The sequence below is a fragment of the Pleurodeles waltl genome, chromosome 11 (genome assembly GCF_031143425.1).
Source record: "Pleurodeles waltl isolate 20211129_DDA chromosome 11, aPleWal1.hap1.20221129, whole genome shotgun sequence".
NCBI classification, from domain to species: domain Eukaryota; kingdom Metazoa; phylum Chordata; class Amphibia; order Caudata; family Salamandridae; genus Pleurodeles; species Pleurodeles waltl.
This window is the reverse complement of record NC_090450.1, coordinates 582,381,723-582,403,543: the sequence shown is the minus strand read 5'-3', so window position 1 is coordinate 582,403,543 and position 21,821 is coordinate 582,381,723. Positions and strand designations below refer to the sequence as shown.

Genomic DNA, 21,821 nt, shown 5'->3' with positions numbered 1-21,821 from the left:
GTGTACCCTCAGTGAGAGGATAGGAAATATACACAAGATATATATACACAATAGCAAAAATATGCAGTATAGTCTTAGAAAACAGTGCAAACAATGTATAGTTACAATAGGATGCAATGGGGAAACATAGGGATAGGGGCAACACAAACCATATACTCCAAAAGTGGAATGCGAACCACGAATGGACCCCAAACCTATGTGACCTTGTAGAGGGTCGCTGGGACTATTAGAAAATAGTGAGAGTTAGAAAAATAACCCTCCCCAAGACCCTGAAAAGTGAGTGCAAAGTGCACTAAAGTTCCCCTAAGGACAAAGAAGTCGTGTTAGAGGAATAATGCAGGAAAGACACAAACCAACAATGCAACAACTGTGGATTTCCAATCTAGGGTACCTGTGGAACAAGGGGACCAAGTCCAAAAGTCACAAGCAAGTCGGAGATGGGCATATGCCCAGGAAATGCCAGCTGTGGATGCAAAGAAGCTTCAACTGGACAGAAGAAGCTGAGGTTTCTGCAGGAACGAAAAGGTCTAGAGACTTCCCCTTGGGTGGACGGATCCCTCTCGCCGTGGAGAGTCGTGCAGAAGTGTTTTCCCGCCGAAAGAACGCCAACAAGCCTTGCTAGCTGCAAATCGTGCGGTTAGCGTTTTTGGACGCTGCTGTGGCCCTGGAGGGACCAGGAGGTCGCAAATTGGACCAGGAGAGAGAGGGGACGTCGAGCAAGACAAGGAGCCCTCTCAGCAGCAGGTAGCACCCGGAGAAGTGCCAGAAACAGGCACTACGAGGATGCGTGAAACGGTGCTCACCCGAAGTTACACAAAGGAGTCCCACGTCGCCGGAGACCAACTTAGAAAGTCGTGCAATGCAGGTTAGAGTGCCGTGGACCCAGGCTTGGCTGTGCACAAAGGATTTCCGCCGGAAGTGCACAGGGGCCGGAGTAGCTGCAAAAGTCGCGGTTCCCAGCAATGCAGTCTAGCGAGGTGAGGCAAGGACTTACCTCCACCAAACTTGGACTGAAGAGTCACTGGACTGTGGGAGTCACTTGGACAGAGTTGCTGGATTCGAGGGATCTCGCTCGTCGTGCTGAGAGGAGACCCAAGGGACCGGTAATGCAGCTTTTTGGTGCCTGCGGTTGCAGGGGGAAGATTCCGTCGACCCTCTTCGGAGCTTCTAGTGCAGAGAGGAGGCAGACTACCCCCACAGCATGCACCACCAGGAAAACAGTCGAGAAGGCGGCAGGATCAGCGTTACAGAGTTGCAGTAGTCGTCTTTGCTACTTTGTTGCAGTGTTGCAGGCTTCCAGCGCGGTCAGCAGTCGATTCCTTGGCAGAAGGTGAAGAGAGAGATGCAGAGGAACTCGGATGAGCTCCTGCATTCGTTATCTAAAGTTTCCCCAGAGACAGAGACCCTAAATAGCCAGAAAAGAGGGTTTGGCTACTTTGGAGAGAGGATAGGCTAGCAACACCTGAAGGAGCCTATCACAAGGAGTCTCTGACGTCACCTGGTGGCGCTGGCCACTCAGAGCAGTCCAGTGTGCCAGCAGCACCTCTGTTTCCAAGATGGCAGAGGTCTGGAGCACACTGGAGGAGCTCTTGACACCTCCCAGGGGAGGTGCAGGTCAGGGGAGTGGTCACTCCCCTTTCCTTTGTCCAGTTTCGCGCCAGAGCAGGGCTAAGGGGTCCCCTGAACCGGTGTAGACTGGCTTATGCAGAATTGGGCACATCTGTGCCCAAGAAAGCATTTCCAGAGGCTGGGGGAGGCTACTCCTCCCCTACCTTCACACCATTTTCCAAAGGGAGAGGGTTTAACACCCTCTCTCAGAGGAAGTTCTTTGTTCTGCCATCCTGGGCCAGGCCTGGCTGGACCCCAGGAGGGCAGCTGCCTGTCTGAGGGGTTGGCAGCAGCAGCAGCTGCAGTGAAACCCCAGGAAGGGCAGTTTGGCAGTACCAGGGTCTGTGCTACAGACCACTGGGATCATGGGATTGTGCCAACTATGCCAGGATGGCATAGAGGGGGCAATTCCATGATCATAGACATGTTACATGGCCATATTCGGAGTTACCATTGTGAAGCTACATATAGGTAGTGACCTATATGTAGTGCACGCGTGTAATGGTGTCCCCGCACTCACAAAGTTCAGGGAATTGGCTCTGAACAATGTGGAGGCACCTTGGCTAGTGCCAGGGTGCCCTCACACTAAGTAACTTTGCACCTAACCTTTACCAGGTAAAGGTTAGACATATAGGTGACTTATAAGTTACTTAAGTGCAGTGTAAAATGGCTGTGAAATAACGTGGACGTTATTTCACTCAGGCTGCAGTGGCAGGCCTGTGTAAGAATTGTCAGAGCTCCCTATGGGTGGCAAAAGAAATGCTGCAGCCCATAGGGATCTCCTGGAACCCCAATACCGTGGGTACCTCAGTACCATATACTAGGGAATTATAAGGGTGTTCCAGTAAGCCAATGTAAATTGGTAAAATTGGTCACTAGCCTGTTAGTGACAATTTAGAAAGAAATGAGAGAGCATAACCACTGAGGTTCTGATTAGCAGAGCCTCAGTGAGACAGTTAGTCACTACACAGGTAACACATTCAGGCACACTTATGAGCACTGGGGGCCTGGTGAACAGGGTCCCAGTGACACATACAACTAAAACAACATATATACAGTGAAAAATGGGGGTAACATGCCAGGCAAGATGGTACTTTCCTACGGGGGGCAGAAAACAGCTTTGCATACTGTGCTTAGCTCAGTGAGTTGCGGAGTGAGGATGTGTAGGATAGCGGTAGGGGGCAGTTCGTCCTTTATAAGTCGTGCTAGGAGTGTGCCAGCCCTAACTCCTTCACTGTGTGCTCGTTCTCTGTATTTTGCATGGTCCACCACTCGCATCCACTCAAGGAGTTCCGCATGCCCGGCCCTGGCATCCTGCAGCTCCTGAGCATGAGCAACATTATGTACAGCCTCCGTCTCCAGTTTGCCCAAACTGTAAACTACACGTTTCAATTCCCTTATCACTGCTCGGGCGCCCACTGTCGCCCCCACTACCGTCCCTCTGATCACCACCTTGGATGCCTCCCACTCCATCAGCAGAGAGGAGGCAGTCCCAGCATTTTCAATAAAGAAATTGGTTATGGCTTGTGCTATTTCTTCCTTTAGCAACCGTGTCCTCAAGGAGCAGTGGTTGTAAACGCCACATAGGGATCGGTGTAGGTGTCCTTCTTCATGCCATTGTCAGTTCCAGTGGGTTGCGATCTGATAGTGCTTTCCCTACATAGATGGCGTGGGTTATATGGGTCTATAATGCGGCAGTGCATAGTATACGATCCAACCGGACATGTACTTTAATATTACCGCTGTCCCTCATTTCTTGCCCAACAGATGTCTGTGACCGCCTAGCCCTGTATCCATCTTCGTAGCGCCACTGTGCAGTTGTGCCCATCAATAAGGGAGTGGACCGGTCAAGTGAAGTGCCTAGTACTGGGTTAAAATCGCCCCCTAGTAGCCAAGGCAGGTGCGTCCACAGCGACAAGACACTTGATAGGTGAGTGAGGAAGACAGCTTGTTCAGTGTTTGGGGCATAATGCTCCAAAGTACCTCAGGCTCTCCATCTAAAGTCCCCCTTATCAAACTGTACCTGCCACCCCTGTCTATTCTTGTGTCTATTACTTCAAAAGGGGTATGGCCACACCGCAAGCAAATACAGAGTATGAGGTGTGGAATAACTTTCCTCTCTATTTTTTTGCGTAAATTAACCGCCTCATGTGTGGTTAGGTGCGTTTCCTGTAGAAATACTTTATGTGCCTTACGACGGTTCAGTTGGGCTAATATCCGGTGTCTTTTATGGATAGAGCCCATTCCGCGTACATTCCAAGTGATAATTGTAATTACGTGTGAATCACATGATATATTAGCAGAATCCTACTCTGCCTCCCGTCCCACCTAGTTCTGCTGTGCCCCATGTGTTTTCTTTTTTGCACTAATGGTGTCGATGTCATAACAGCAATTCATTTCCCCAAGCTGCATCCAATGCTGGGCTGAGTTGGAACTTACTCAGCCAAACCTGTAAATAACAACAATAAACTACCCATATTGTAACCCTTATAGAACTAAGCCTTTGCAATGGGGTGGTGTGAGATAAAAACTATACATATCTCCCTTGTGATTGATAACTTAGTTCACTTGGAACATTGGTCACAAAGTTTGACCAACCAGGCCCACCACTTATAAAAGGTAATACATCCTTCAAAGGAGGTAGGGCACATGTACCTATGGAGGGGGTCCGCAATTTGTTACTCCCGATAGCACAACGCTTTCACAGCTAGTTCTACCTCATGTATTAGTTGCCCATATGCCACCACAGAGATGCAGTGGCTCATTTCAGTTCCCCTCCATTCTGCATCATTCTCTGGTTGGGGCAGGCGATCTTCATTCACCAGCACATTTTACCATTTGCCCCCCGGTATCAGGGAAGCAGGCATTCATGGTAGTAAACCAATTATAACTTTCGTTCCATCTTGGGGGTAATCGAAGGGAAATGAGCAATACTGCCCTCCGAGTCAGACACTACCGTGCTGTCTGCCGAGGAAGCAATGCTGGGAGGCGGAGATCTGTCTCTCTGTATTGAATATGCTGTTTGTAGTGATGCTCTCTGACTCTCCAACATTTGCGAGAGTGTTAGGCCCGTGTTCCTTCGTGCTTGGCGCTGCCGATTTCGTCCTTCCCCATGTGAGAGTTGGGCCTGTCGTGGTGGTGGGTTATCCAAATATTCCTTATGCTCCGGGTGCAGAAAGGTCTTGTCTAACCAGTCACATGCTTGTTCGGGTGTTTCAAAAAATTGAATTTTTTGGTTGTGCGTAATATGTTACTGGGCCGGGAACATGAGGGCGTAGGACAGCCACTCAGCTCTGATTCATTTTTTTACGGCTTGGAAGGAGGCTCTACGCTTTTGAAACATCAACGTATAATCTGGATACACAGACACCCGAGCATTATCCACTATGATAGGGTGCTCCTCTCTTGCCACTCAGAGGAGGTCATCACGATCTCTGTAGGTTAACACTTGGGCCACCATGGAACAGACCGGGCCCCAGGTGAGCTCTCTCTATTGTGAAATGAGCCAATTACCCAGTGGTCACTATAGTTTTCAGTCATGTCTCTACAAAATGTGTGGCATCTTGCCCCTTCATGCCCTCCAGAAGGCCAATTATACGGATGTTGTTGTGGCGCGACCTTCCTTCCGCATCTTCAACTCTCTCCAGCAGGGTTTCTACTTGCTTTTGTAGCTGTTGGATCGCATTTGCACTGGGCGGCAAAGTTCCATTTCGGTTTACCGTCAGTTCAGCGGTGATAGAACCCAGTCTTTAATTCAATTGCCATCCACGATTCGTGAATTTCTTTCAGGATGACGTCCAAGTTATCTAGCGGGGGTTCCGTTGCAGTGTCCTTCATACTGAGTGGTTTTACTGTGTTTAATGGGATGACTGCATCTAAGCTTGCCGCCTACTTATAACGGAAATCATAAGAATCATAAGAGTATCAAGACCACTGGTACCAGTGAAGAATGAACAGACCGGAAAGCTTCCACGCCCCTTGTGGCCGTTTATAAAGTATATCAGTGGGAAAAGTAATGAGAACAGTATTAACTCATGATAATGGAGTGAGCAGTGAGATGGCACGCAAGACACTGTTCGTGAACACAACATGCAGGTTCTGCTCTTTAATATGGGTAGTTCTTTGGTGTGGTAATTAATGAAAATCATCACATTAGGACACCTTGAACAGCAACCTGAAGATTTTTAGTTGGAGAAGAGTTGAGATTTTGACCTTGAGAGACTTACCTACTCTATACAAGAGTCAACAATGCGTCTTTATCTATTGGGGTCCCCAAAACTTAATATTTTGAGATCAGATCCAATTGGATTTCCCCACATTCACTGTGAAACCAAGGCTGTGTGGGAGAATAAAGTTGTTACAGCTCAGCAGTCCATGACCCATAGACCCCTGGTAACCATCTCTTGTTTGAGCAACGAGTCACCCCGGCAAGGTAGGCATGAATTACTGTGTTTTGTAGATGTACAGTGATAACAACTAGGGATTTGGTAAATACTATTGGCTCTGACATGATTCACAAATATTACACATTAAACTGCTAATGTTTTCCTTCTATAACAGACCTAAGAGGGTTCTTTCCAAAGTGCTGAACAGGAAACAGAATGTAAATGTCTGTGAGCGATGTTGCGGTCATTAACACTTCTTTGGACAATGGAGGAATGACCTCTTTCAAAGTACATATTATGAACTTTAATTTGAGGACAGCAAAGACCCAAAGCACAGTGAAGATGTCTATTATTCAGATATCACAAAGTGTACACTCTCCTCAAATTCGATACAATAGCCCCTGCCTATTTCTGAAACTATGTTTGTTCTAAAGCATCCCTTCTTCAAACAAGTGTTCCACTGTAAGCATGGCAGCTCATTTGGATCTGTCAAAGGCTAGCAATTCAAGGAAATGCTTTGCCATTTGCAGAGAGGAACTCCTATTGCTGGTATTATATTCCTTATCACTGTGTTGCCTATTATAATAAAGATAAGCTCTATTGATATAAGAACTTTGAAGAGTCCTTTGTGACAACTGTGGAGGCAAGGAAATATTCTTCTATTTTGAAATGTGCTCACTTCTTTGAGGTGTTTGTTTCGACTTCATAATTCTGAAGAGTTTCATCTACAAGTCCATGTATTACCTGAGGCAATGGTGGGATTGCTGGAGGCACTGCCTCTTTCTTTAATCTTTGCCTACCGATCACATGCATAAATGCTGGTATCAACAACACATTCATTATGAGCTGGTCACATTTCCGAGCACAGTAAAGCCACAGCAGTTGAATCTGTGGGAGTGAAAGACCAAATTCCTTCATATTGTCTTTTCTTACAATTGTTTGTTGTGGGTTTTTTTTATTATTGGAGAGACTACACAGCTGCAGCCGCTCTTAGATCAACACAACTACTTACCTCCCTGAACCTCAATCCCTCCCTAAGTTACAATGTCAAATGCACTTGCGGGTCTTTGGTTTGGCGTTATGTCTACTGAGCCTTATGCAAGTGTTGGAAGTTTGAGAATCTGATGTCCAGTGCCAGAAAATGTTCAGCCACTTTGACTGTCATCAGTTTCTAGCCCCCATGCATATATTTATAGGATCATACAATGGTGTCAGAACATGCCATGAAAAAGAGTCAATTTACAGCCATTGCTCAATGCCCACTAGTGCTTTGTCAATGTTCGTTGGCACTGGGGCCAGTGTATCTTTCCTCAAACCTGATGATGTTCATATGACAGCAGATGGGTTGAGGTCAGTGCCAGTGAAACAATATAAAAACGACTAGTTGCTGAAGTGAAAAATTAGTAGTTTTCTTGCTGGCACCACCTCTGGAATCCAAAGTTGCAGTGCCTTGAAGTGTATCACTTTCAGCAGATTTCTGATCCAAAAAGAGGCACAGAGCAGAGTTTAAGGCTCTTGCCTTTTGAATCCACTTTAATACAAATTTGGTACTCCGTATTCTGCAAGGCCTTTACTACCTGCGTGGATGTCGATCATAGCATCAGGGTTCATAGTAAAAAGTACAGACAAGACTTGCCGCTAGCCGCAGCAGGTTTGAATGGTAAAACATGAACATTTTCATCATCCTGATGCCAAAGCTGCTTTGGAGGTTTTTGAACTCTGCTCAGTGGAGCAGGAAATGCTAACCCTGGCTAAATCAGGCTCTCCTTTAGATACTTGCCTACCTAGGATAACGACAAGCCTAGCTAACTGCCTGGCTACATTGGTAAAAGTGTTGCTTGATCTTTCTTTAACTTCTGCTAAAGTGCCATCCGATTGGAAGTGTACACAAGTATGTCCACTTCTTAAAAAACCCTCTGCCAATCCCTACGCCCTTGCTAATTACAAACCCATCTTGTTGATTCCTCTGCTCGTAAAAAGTCTAGAAAGTTATATTAACAAACAACTATCATCCTTGATAGAAGAACATAAGATCTTAGACCCCCTCACAATTGGGTTTTAGAGCGTTACATAGTAGTGAGACGGCACTGTTGGCAGTTGCAGATAACATCCGACTCTCTCTAGATGCATCCACCCCGGTTATGTTGGTTTTACTGGATCTGTCTGTAGCGCTTGACACGTTTTCCCACTCCATCCTTATCCGCAAACTACAAGAAGCAGGTGCCAACAGCAGGGCATTCGTATGGCTCAGGGACTTCCTTGATAACCGCACCCAACATGTTTGTCTGGGTCCGTTTAAATCAAGAAAGATACTTAACAACAAAGGAGTCCTTCAGGGTTCATGCCTGAGCCCAACACTATTTAACATCTATGTAGTACCTCTGGCACAAATTGTGAGATCCTGGGGTGTGTTGATTGTGTCACATGCAGACAACACTCAACTTCTCATCTCTTTTGGTCCTGATCCAGATTTGGTGAAAAAACTATTTGCACACTGCATGAGGGAAATTGCTGATTGAATGATTAACAACTGTCTCCAACTGAACGGTGAGAAATATGAGATTGTGCTGTTCGGCAAAGCTTAAGAGCTCTGGTCGGCTGACTGGTGGCCCTCTTTCCCTGGTTCCTTTCCACTTCTAGGAAAACCCTTGTCCAGGCTCTCATAACTAGCCGCCTGGATTACTGGAATGCATTACTTGTAGCAACTAACGATTCCTTGCTGGCTAAACTACAAGTCGTTCAGAATACTGATGTCTGGCTAATCTGCAATTTACCATCTTGGTCGCCTTTGGCTCCCATATTTAAAAAATTACATTGGCTACCCATTAAAAAGCGGGCAATTTTCAAGCTCTGCTGCCTGCCGCACAAGGCCCTGTACCAGAACCAGACCATTTTCCTGTGTTCAAAACATAGTTACTATCTGCCTTTCAGACAGTTAAGGGCCCCTAAAAAAGCTCTTCTGCAGACCCCACACATTTGTACTGCCAGATTTGGTAGATCTTTCTCACATTTGGCCCCCCATCATATTTGTACTGCTAGATTTGGTAGATCTTTCTCACATTTGGCCCCCCATCACTGGAACAGCCTCCCTCTTCACATCCGCACATTCCTCAATTTCATGAATTTCAAGAACATGTTAAAAGCATGATTGTTTTAGACAGTTTTATCTACGTCTGAACAGCTTAACACCTAGATCCTCGCTTGCAGTCTTTCTGTTTCAAAATGGCTTCCAACTTTTTCAATTCAATCCATGAACAGTGACACTAAAGTCCACTCAGAGGCTAATCAAATACGAAGCATTAGAAATTTACATAATGATTCCAAAACCGTGCCCTTGTGCAAGAGCAAATGTCCATAATAATGCAATTTTTTCACAGGAATGTTGAAGGAAATGTGCACGCACTATTTTGATTATGAACAAAACATCTGAGGGTGACACTGAAGTAAGCAGATCCTTGGCCTCCTGTCAACCACACCCATTCATGATCACACTCCTTCTGCTAATACCCACAAATAATGTTTTTTTTTTTTCAATCCATGCACAGGATGGAAGGATCGTGCAAAGTATGTGAATCTATACACAACCTTTAGTGCAAGAAATATGCACCTGTCACATTCAAATCACAATAAATCTCAGCTCAACTTACGACAACTACAGCAATATCTAGCAAAACGTGAAACGTACCATTTATAGGAATGTTGCATTTGAATTGAGAGTTGCAAATACATTTTTGAGGATGCCACGGTTTTCATGGGTTTGCCAGTGAAACGAATATATCACCCCTGAATGGAAAGTACTAATGAAAAAACATAAAATCACAAATTTGATGGGGAGAAGGGGCGGAACCAAAATTGTTGGAGACTCCAGTAGAATGAGGGAAACACGCATCTAAGACCAAATATTGACGGCAACAAATCTGTGCTGAACACATAACTGGACCCCAACGTGTGCGAGAAAATGTGTGGTACGTTAATGTCTGTTTGCAGCCTTGCCACCTTGGATGAGATGGCAAGAAGGGGCGCCATCTACCGAAGAAAAAGGTAAAACTGAAGCACTACTGGACATCATGAAAAGCCCTGTCAAACCCTAAAGATAAAAAATGTTAACTAAGTGTTGAAGAAACTGCTGTTGGAGAACGAGCACCTACTGTGGACCTGTCACAGTTATTCCTGCACTTGAAAAAGACCAAGGTAAAGGAGGCCTCTCGAGCATGTACCTTTCATGTCCCCCAGTCATGTGTTACATTTGCTTAAGGAAATGAAAGCTCCATGTATCCCGAAGGGCTCAAACCAATGGGTGACTTGGAGGAAGAGCTACAAAAGAGCTTGGTATTGAAATAAGTGCATCCTCTCATGAGAGGAAGGAGGTGAGCCTTGTAGTAAGATGTTTAAAAGAGTTACCAAATGGGCCTGCCTACGTTAAATGCATGCAGCTGGAAACCCAGGAGTCGAAGACAGGAGTCAGCTCACTGTTGACGGACACACAAGAAACCGGCATTTAGTAGAAAAGAGCCACACTCTTGTTATGTTAGATTTTGCTAGTTATGTTTTGGTGTAGTCTGTCGAAGTTGTCTGTGACATATTGTGCACTGTGTTTACCAAATACTGGCAATTAATACATAGCCAAACATTAGAGTGAGTAATATTTAAGTAAACTGATTTTACATTGGCTGGCATAAATTGTGTCTTGCTTGAGGTCGCGGTGAGTCAACATGAGATATGGCAAAAACCTGGAGATAGCCCAGGTGGTACAAAAAGTTGTCAGATTGATGAGTGTGCAGCCCCTTATCAGGTAGTAGCTGGAGCATCTCGAAGGCAGACAGTGTCAGGCCTAGTTTTAACATGAAAAAAGGCAAGACAGCCTGTCTGATCACATCTGTACTTGACAAGACATAGGATGCTGTCACTGCTATGACAAGATGCCACAGCACCTCAAACGTCTACCCATGACAGGGTACTGTATGTTGTTGATGGAATCTACCCATTATAGGGTTGTGAATGCTCTTGATGAAGTCTATCAAATTGATGATCCGTGGGGTACTTAGAGAGGCCTACCAGTGGCATGATACAGGATGTCATTAATTATGTCTGTCCATGAACAAACTTCATGAGAAGGGAAGAAGTGATCCAAGAAGCAGGGAAATATAGGTTAATGAAAAGGAAATAACCAATTATTATTATGAAAAAAACAAGTGCAGGTTCATGAAGAGTTGAAACCGTGGGTCCATGAAGAGAATAATATCCTCATAAAGAAGGAAATTGTTCATACTGAGCATGAATCAGTTCACGACGAACAATTGAACTAGTGCACAAATTAGGAAAGAATAAGCTAATGAAGAAGGAACTGGTTGATGAAGGAGGGATGTACTTGTCGTTAGTTTCTCGAAAGGAGAAAATAGTGATCTGTAAGAGTACACTTCTACCCCAGAGCTCGTGTGCAGTAGTCTAGTTCTGAAATGGAGTGATGAAGCATTGTAAGGTAGCTTAATTAATGCACATGGATAAATAAATCTTGCCGTTCTGGCCTATGAGAAGGACCTAGGTCAAGGAACATATGTCTCCTACAATTTGAGCCATCTAACTTTTAACAGGGTGGGACTAGGGAGAGCTACTGGTTACAACACCTGGAGCTTAAACCTGTCTGCAACTCTTGCTGTGGGCTTGGAAAGTAATAACTATTTGTGCCAGAGCCTCATTTCCCCCATGATAACTTATTTAAAAAGGTACAATTCAGGTCATGAAGATGTCAAAAGAAAGATCATAGGGAAGGCGGGATTCGGCTTATGAGGACAGCAATCACTTTTTATTGAGAAGAGCCATCTTTTCACCAAGACAGTAATACTTTAATAATGAAGGAAACACAAATCGGCTTAAGATGAGGGCTAAAATCATATCATGAACAAAGCAGAATATTGTTCACGGAGAATGGAAGAAAAAGTAATAAACAAGAGTGAATCGATTCAAGTAGAAGGGAAGAATTAATTCACAACAAAAGAAGATTATGTTAAGAAGGAAGAAACGGGAACAGAACAGAACTGTGATAATCAAGTCAAGGATCTGTTCATGACTAAGACAAGAATCATTTAATAATTAAAAAATGAATTGGTTCATGAAGTTGTCAGGAGTGGGTTAACCTATGTGGCGATTCCCCATAAAGAAAAGGAATGGTTTATCTATAAATCGGGACTTGGCTTGTAATGAAGACAAAAGCCAGTTACCAAAGAATGCAGAAATAGTTTAATGGAGAAGGAAACTAAGGATTCATAATGGAAAAGTTCACTCATGAACTATGAAGAAATATCTTGTGAATAAGAATCAATCTATTCATGAAAAAAGTGAAATGTAGCTTGATGAAGAAGGGCAGTTTGGTTGATGGAGAATGAAAGGTAATTTTATGAATAAGGCAAAAGTATATTTTATAAAAAAGAAAAATTGTTCATGAGGAAACAAGAATGGGTTTAGAAAAGGTGGATATTGTATTTGTGAAGAAGTAAAGCATTGGTTCTTAAAGAAAGAAAGAAAAAGATCATTGGAAAAGTAATGAATCAGTCCACGAAACATGGAGGGTGTTCATGAAAAAGGAATGAAAATATTAACTTCCACAATAAGACTATACAATACCTATGAAGAAGGGTAGAAGAGTTTAATTACAAAGGGAGTGATAGAATCACAAAGAAAAAAATAATATGAGTATCCAAAAGAAAACCTAAGGTGTATGAAGGAAGGCCAAAATCAATGCAGACCAAATAATTTACTGCTAAATCCCAGAATCACTACAATAAGAACAATACAGTATACAACCATTTGCCAAAAGATCAAAAAATATTCAAAATCTTTTGGAACGAACAGTCACTCCATAAGAGAAATTAAAAGCATGAAACTTCCCTCTCGAATGTTTTAAAACCACATTAATGCATTAACATTCCTGCTGTGCCTCTTCTTGCCCGTAGATTGTATGGAATGAGCATCCTTTCCCTAATTTTCTTATGGAAACCTCCATGAACTTAACAGGTTTTGCTGTGATTTAAGAATCTGAGCTACTGAGGAAAAAAGTGAGCGCATCCTTTAAGAGTTGAATCCATTGTGCTGAAATGTTGGTCTTAGCCAAAACCTGATTTCTATGTCAAACAACACCAAAATTTGACTTGTATGCTTAATGAGCGGCAAACACAAATAATGTGAATGAGATTCTATTTAAGACCAACTCTTGAGTTCTATGCCTAATAGGGGATAAATACGATATGACTGAGATAATCCATAGGATCGTTAAATACAGAAGATTGGAATCCATTCACAAAGAAATAATTATTTAGCAAATAAGGCAAAAGTCTGTTCACGAAGAGAGCAAGGATCAAGTACTGAAGAAAAGAGGAGCAGGCTATCTTCTAAACACATTATTAATGCCCACTCCTATTACAACCAACAATTAGCTAAATGTCACCTTTAATATGCAAACACTGAAGACACCAAACAAGTAATTACATCTAAAGGGGGAAATAAACCATGGATCTAATTCACAAAAGCATTTGAGCTTGTAAGTCAGATTTATGAGTGCAAATGGCTCTATTTAGGAGTAAAAAAATCACTGGATTTAAGAGTGCAACTTATTCATAAAACGTGATCTTGCATTTGTAGATACTCTACTCCAGCAGAAAGTTACCACACAGGATTCCCTGCGAAGAAATTCCATATAAGGTGTGTGGAGATGGCATTTCAAGGAGAAATGTGCCCTGGAAGTTTATGACCATTCACACGCGTCAGTTTGTAGCCATTCACAGAGATCCCTCAATCTACTTCCATTCTGGAAATCAGGGATGTAACAACCCTTATCTTTGTTAGAGAGTAGTGGAAGGGGGTTCTACACAAGAAATGCATTCTGTGCAGGGGAAAAAACGGAAAAGAAAAAAATGTGCAGCTTCAGGAAGGCGCTGGCTTCCCCTACATAAAACTGTACAATGTGTAGAATTCTGCATAAAAAGTTAAAAGTCACACGACTTTCCCAGGAATACACCTAGAAATTTGCAGCTTGTGCAGCCTTAAAGGCGTATTCGTGAGTAATTAAGCCAAAACTGTAAAACTGTACCCATGCCTAGGAGTACTTGATTTGTGAAGATTTACCACTATTTTGAGAATTATGCCCCACTTCAGTAAGAAGGTGAAATAATTTTAAATACCAATCAGAAAATCCAATTCAACACATCAATAAAACCATTTATCAGTACATCAAAATTAAAACAATTAAAAACTGTTTTCCCAATTGTCAGGGCCTTTTAAAATAAAAGGGAACTATTACTTATTACTGATATATGTATGGAACTGGCATTCCCAAAACAGATTTGCAGTAATTTAGCAAAGTGATCACTATGGCAGCTCAGAACAAGGTTATCAAACTGTTTCACTCATCACCCTACTTAATATTTCACACTACCTCTTTGGTGCTCTTCACAACATATGAATTAAAACCCAAGACCCTTACTGGATGAATAGAATGCTAGTCCTAAGGGACAAGATCCAACCAGAATAGGGTAACATATGACACTCAGGACCTCTGATATTATCTAAGATATAATTACAAATCAAAGGTAAGGACCTCAGAACAGCTGTTAGCACAACTAGGTCCTAACACACCACAAAGGCCCCTAACTAGTCGACTAGAACAAGCAGTTAGTAGAATGACCACAGTATAGTCACCTGTTCTCACCACACAGTCATTGATAGAGCACACCAGTTACCTCAAGAGGTCAATTAGGACAAACCTTGCAGGTGGCAAATGACAACTGACATGATTAGGCAAAGGAATGCAAGGCCAGAACCCACACTGCAAACCATTACGCAGAGACAATCAACTACGTACTTGACTTACATGGTTTTTTTAGAAGGAAGAAAAACACTCCCTACTTTTCAGAACAATCCAATCGAGATAACCCAGGCACTCCTAACAAAGCACCCACACCAAATGTGACTTAGGAAGGAAATCCTTCACTGGAGAAACTCCGCTAGATGAAACACAGTAGAAGACCAAAGTCTAGACAAAGCCAGTAGGTCAGTAATATAACCCAAGCACCCAGCAACGTTTCTTGAATATGGGTGAAAATCAAAGTTTGCAGTCGTGAGCTCCAACTATACCATTATTTATTGTAGCGATTCTCCTAAGCAGGGAATGCTTTCCTATAGCCCACTGTCAAATTCATAGGTTATTTGTAGGCACTTGCCTCACAACCCCCTAGCCAAGATAAACTCCCTCGTTGAGCTACAGGCAGCCAGCGTAGAAAACAAAAAGCATCAGACACAGCTATGTTTTAATAGTACCTTTCCGCATAGTAGCCAGTAATGTACTTACTGGTGTGTAGGTAACCTAAAACAAACTAGATTCTACCAATATCCTCGTACATTTTGAATAACAAGTAATTCTGCTAATACCGAATTACAAATATTTAAGTGGAATTCAGGAAATACAAAAGTTCCCTAAAGAAAAAAGCATTACCTAACAAAACCAATAACTAATTTTGTATTTTCCTGAGAAGCTAAACTAGTGCACCTAGTGTAAACAGTGGTAGAACTTTGGTCTTTTAACACTGTCAAACGGTAAGCAGCTACCTACACCATGTAGGAGATTAAACCATGGAAAACTTTTTTTATGTTTTTCACCCCTTCTAGCTTGCAATTTACAACAGGTAGAGTCTCTGGTGATCCCTTTGTGGACATGTTTTAAGTCCAGAACAAAAACAAGAACACCTCCAAAAATATTAACCAGGAAATCAAAGACTTCTATTGGGAGCGTGGTTTTTAAATTAGGACCTTTGCAGAATGAACTGTGATTAAAATACCCAAATTTGGAGCCTTATAGGTAGAGTTTTGATAAGTAAACGTTGCTTTTTCCTTCACTGTTACTGAACTCTTTGTTCAATCTGTGACTTTTGCAAATCTCAGAGACTGCTCTGCCTTCTGTTTTGCTCTCAGAATTGAAAAATGCAAACGAAAATGATGAGTCAACCTGTACCTGCCCCACTAACTACTGGCTTTTGACTCACTGTCAAGAAGTCATGTAAACAGATATGTTTAGAAACTGTAGTATTCAGAGTTCCAATATTTAGGCATGGACTCTTATGACTTCCTCTGAATATAGAGATCCACCTAGAAGGTTCAAACTAAGAGTGAGACTCAAAGAAGAGTAAGAAGTGTGCGACTTATTCTTAGCCACCACGTCCCTGTTCATTTTTCATAGTTGTTTTCGTTTATTGATTCTTTAGCCCATACTCGTTACTTTTGCCTTACACATTTACTTATTTTACTTTCTCTGGAGCAATGGCTGAATCTATCAAGTAACTTTTGAAGCCATAAAGATCTGAATTCAGCAAGAACGCGGTCTGGCCACACCATTTTAGGCCAATGTGAAAGGTTTTCTGCGTACAGGTTCATTCTTAGCTGTGGGTGGCAGAGGAGCAAGAGTATGAGTGTACATAGTATTCTGACAGATGAGCACAGCTTACCAACATAAATACTGAGAATGCATTAACTACAACGATATGGATGGGACTATCACCCCGGATTCAGTGTAAGGGAAAATGTAACAATAAAGGACAGAACAGGGAAATACACGGAATAAAGTGAGTCACTGACTTTATCTCTATGGACATCTTCAACGGGGTGACTAGGATTCTAGTTTAAGGCATCATAGAGGATGTTATTTACAGAGAAGCCTTTTTTTATTTTACACAAAATATATGTAAATAAGTTGGTACTGAAGTCAGTTTCATTGACAAAGTTAAGAAGGACCGAATCGATGGGTCAGAGATCTCAAACAAATTGACACAAAAGAACTAACATTCAAAATCACCCCTCGTCTTCAGACTTCCACAAACCTCACCACAGTGGGGGATATAACCAGCCACTCGTTACAACGATTCCATGGCAGACTTACTCAACTATTCAGCACCCAAAAACTCAAGAGACATTCCATCATTGTTCTGGTTCAACAAGGAACTCAACGAAGAAAGCATGCAACTAAGATTAAATGAAAGTGGAAAAGAAACTCCCACAACCACCATACTCACACTGCTGACACAAGAAAGGAACAGAAAAAAAAAGCATCTTCAAAACAAAAACTAGCTTTATTTGATCACAATTCGACAAAGCTAAAAAATGACCAAACACGCTATTCAATATAATCAATAACCAAGCATCTCCTCAATCACCTCAATCTTAAACCCTACTAAGGAGAGATGCAAAGACTTCTAAAAATTCTTTGCTGACATGATTGCAAAGATCAATCAGGGCATAATCAGCAACTAAATACCAGAACTTGTTGATCTCTCCAAATCTAATGATACAAACCCAAGAGTCAAATCTATCCACCTCTCATAGCCAACCACAATAAATTATGATTCAATAAATGGCCCTAACAGAAGAACTATCCAAAATCATAAGCACCGCCAATCCCACACACCAACATCTTAGACTCCTTCCCATCATATCAGATAAAATAACTCAGACACCTCGTAACAATCTTCTGGATGACATTGATAAATTCTTCCCTGGCAGAGGGTACACTCCCACAACACCCAAAAGTAGGTCAGATCATCCCCTCATCAAAAAGCTAAGGCCTGACACCGAAAACCTCAACACTTATCAATCTTAAACCTCCCCTTCCTAGCCGAAGTCCTTGAAAATGTGTGTTCCAACAACTCAACTTATCGAAGAAATTGAACTACTAGACACTTTCCAAACCGCCTTCAGGGCAGGCCGCAGCACAGAAATTGGTAGACTTAATTTTATGAATAACATCAACAGAATGATAGAAAATGGTGATGCCTGCCTCCTCATCCAGTTTGATCTATCATCAGCGTTCAGCACAGTTGACCAAAAAACTAATTCCTGATTAACCACTGTCAACTAATCAAGCTAAAAGATGCCAGATCCAACCCAGCCCCTATCAACCAGCGTGTGCCACTAGGATCCATCCTAGCCCCTACTCTCTTCCCTTTATACATGGATGCCCTACTCTAACAAATCAATCTAGTATCCCAACAATATCCAGGCGACTCACAACTTTACATCAAATTATCCTTGTTAGAGTTTATATCAGACTCTAAAGAATGTTCAACACTGGCTCATGCAGGGCCATCTGAAGATTAACCCTGAGAAAACTGAATTTCCCTATTATATCTACAAGACAACCCTCCACCAATAAACAACTGGATAACACAAACTGACGCCCTCAAATGTACTCCTAAATCATTAACAATGCCAAATCACTAGGAATAATTCTTGACATGTCCTTTAATAAAGCAGCACAAATAAATGCATCATCCAAAAGCACCATGCACAACCTTCGACTCCTCAGAAAGATCAAGCCATACATCCCAAACATGATCTCAAAACCATTGTACAGGCACATGTCATAACAAAACTAGACTATGGAAACGCTATCCACCTAAGCACCCTAAAGACCCACCTGCCCCTTATGAAAGCCACTCTGAATGCAGCAGTCGGGCTTGTCTTAGGAACTGGATGCTTTGAACACATCACTCACACACTCACCATGCTAAACTGGCTTTGCAACTGAAGCGAGATGTGACGTGTATCACTCACAATGCTTTATACAGTGGCACCCAAATACCTAAACTGAAAACTCAGTAAATCCGAGGGTCAAAGCAGCTTCCGCAGCTCTGACTCTTTACTAATGGAAACATTCAGATTCAAAAAGGAAAAACTCCAGGCACCCTCATTCTCAGGAAATGCCCCCAGTATATGGAACTCCATCACACCCGATATACGAACAAATCCCTCAAAAAACACATTCAAGAAAAGAGTGAAAGTAATGCCTGTTGCAAAATAAAAATTATGATTAACCCATTCCGTCAAAGCAAAATTGGTTGTACCACCCTTACATCTAAATAAGAACTATGTTGACATGCATCGCTTGAAAAGACCTTCACACACCAAAGACAATTCACCAGTAACAAAAAGAGATTACACTCTGTACCTTTGCATGCTTAACGACCTCTGCTCTATGTTGTTGCCATCAAACTATGACAAGTGTGTTGCCTTCCTGCACAGTGTTCTGACACCCACAGGCAACAACTATACATCTGAAATGGGGACAATTACGACACACATCCTTTCAGCAGGCCCGCACACACCAAAGACAATCATCTGTACCAACAGGAAATCTACTATATTTACCCTTCCAATGTAAACACCATCAAGTGATGATGTGTGTGTTGCTTTCCTGTACAGTGCACTGATACCTACGCGGCAAGATTCCGCTTTACAAAAGTCTATAAAAAAAAATTTAAAATCAGTGACCGAATGATGGGCAACTGGCACCTGGAAATTGAAATCTATTCTGAGACAACAAGCTGTGTGGTTCAGGGACCAGATCACTGACAGGGGCTGAGCAATGCATTCATATGAAAGGCTGCCAGTGAGCAGTAGGCAACGTATGCTTATCTGCTGACTATACAAAGAGCTGTAAATTGGTTGATACATCAGGGAACTGGTCCAGAATAATAATCACAAAAAGTGATCTTGGATGTGAAGGGCTCTGATGGAGCTAAGTGTGAAGTCATTGACATAGAACACATAAACACAGAAGGTTGGTACAGGATTCGAGGTGAAGTTGAAGGTCACATAGAAGGAGAGAGACTGCATGGACTACCCATGTCTGACCACAACAAAAAAGCTAAACAGAAAGGGGGCCATACACAGAGCAAGAGGAAAATGGCTTGTTTTGTTACTAATATTCGCACCACTGACAAAGCCAATCTCTAGCTTCTCGGATAAACATCTGGAGTATGTATCAAGGAGGACCTCTCTGGGGTATTCTGTCCAGTACTAGAGCACTGATCTGGAGTGATGTGCTCAGCCCTAAAGCCATCTTCAGAGGGATAGAGATGACTGCAGACAGCCTAGAGGCAGGTGGCCAAGAAATTAATGATTCCAAGCATATGTCCTTTTACGTAAAACTCAAGAATTTGAACACAGAAGAACATGAGAGTGAGAGACGTGCCCATACCTGAAGGGAATACACACGTGTATGAGGTTTAATTTTTAAAGATCAAGGCATGAGATTCGAGGGAGGAAACAAGAGGGATGTTAGGACAAGAGAAGGGTGAATATGTCAGACAGGACGTGTTATGAAGGAAAGATTGGCAAAGACACTTACAAAACTCACGGCTGATGTTGTGAAGACAAAAAATGACAAGGCATGTAAAAGGCCTGGAAGAAGCACAGGGAAGCAGCAGCACTGATATGGGGCGTGCAAAGTTGATGGAGACCACATAGAGGTTATGTTTAAAGAGGAGAGAGAAAACGGGCAGACTGAAGTGACCTTGACTACTGTCACATTTAAAGGTTCTTCTTAAATGACAGTCACTGACCAATTAGCTATATCAACCATTGACGCGCAATCTACTTCCAGCCCAGATCTAATGTCAACATCCAGCCATTGATCCATTATCTATCTCCAGCTATTAATCCACTGGCTACATAGAGCCACTGATCCACAATCCACAGCCAGTCACCGATCCATACCTACATTCACTCACATATCCATCCACATCCGGACATGGATTTATAGGTACATCCAGACTTTGATTCTTTATCAACCACCAGCTTTTGATCCGTTATATGCATCCAGTCTCTGATACATACCTACATCCAGTCATAGATATATATATATATAGATTCTATCGACTGATAGTATACATTGAGCCACTGACCAATATGAACCTGCAGCCACTGATCCGTTATCCACATCAAGCCAGCGTTCTGTAACTGATGGCCCTCGCCCTTGTTCATGCTTCCAGTTATGTGCTCACCCTCCCACCCCGCCCCATAATGTTCCCCTCAAGAACTCACATAGTCGAAGAGAGAGCCCACGTTGGCAGTGATGAGCAGCACCCCCGCGGGGCTCAGCGTACCCATGGACATCAGGAAACTACTAACATCCTACATGGAACTCGCTCGGGCAATCGGCTCCTACGGTTCTCAGAGGGTCTGCTCGGATCCTGAATGAGGGCTCGAGGAATCTGCTGGGTGGCAGACCTGGTGCACTGCTAACCTAGAAGTATGGGGACTAATGGCCACTAGGGGATGGACGGATAGGCTGAGACCCTGGAGATCCCCGGGTGTGGGTTGGAGATCTGCTGACCCCTCGACATGAGCTGGAGAAGGATACACTTTGCTCCTGGAGCGGGACACTCTTGGTGTCGGGTGGTGGGGGGCTTCTGGTGGTGCTCTGGGGGTGATCAGGTGGTATTTTCTCAGTTCCTAACCAAGGCTGGGGGTCGTGTAGTGAATGCTTAAAAGCAGGCCTAGAGCTTTTTAACTCGTGCAAGAAGGGGTGAGGAGGTCTGCTGAGCTCCTAGGGGCTGTCTGCTTAGATGACGAAGGAGGGCTGCTGAGCTCGCGGTGCTGGCGACGACTGTCTCTGTCTTCTCGCCGCTCTTCCTGGATGTTCTTGCATTCAGCTTATCCCATGTGCCTCTCCGTCCTGTTCTCCTTCTTCGAGCTCCTCCCTCGCCCCGCCCACAAGCCGCCCTTCTACCTTCTTTACTCCTCCCTCCTGTCTCTGTTCCCTCCCCTTTCTCGTCTTCCCTTCCGCCCATCTGTCTCCTCGTTCCCCTCCCTCTGTCCGTCTCTGCCGCTCGCGCTCCTCCTTTCTCCCGCACCTTGGCACCTCCCCACTTCCCAGCTCTCTCACCTTCGTCTTCTCCCGTCCCTCCCTGGCCCTCCTTGCCTCCCACTTCCAGCGCCGTCGGACTTTGCCCTTGTGCCCCTGTCTTTCGGTCGCACCCTTTCCAGTCTCTCTGGCCTCACCCTTTC

General features: G+C 43.3%; 1 protein-coding gene across 2 annotated transcripts in view; it reads right to left on the bottom strand.

Moving 5' to 3' along the window:
• LOC138265903 (inositol polyphosphate-5-phosphatase A-like) overlaps nucleotides 1–21,508 on the bottom strand; it is a 350,243-nt gene extending 328,735 nt beyond the window's left edge. For both annotated transcript variants that reach the window (XM_069214078.1, XM_069214079.1), the window contains exon 1: nucleotides 20,856–21,508. In XM_069214078.1, coding sequence (XP_069070179.1) covers nucleotides 20,856–20,927 — 72 coding nt within the window. In that variant the 5' untranslated portion in view covers nucleotides 20,928–21,508. The remainder of the gene's footprint in view (nucleotides 1–20,855) is intronic.
• Nucleotides 21,509–21,821: the final 313 nt, after the last annotated feature.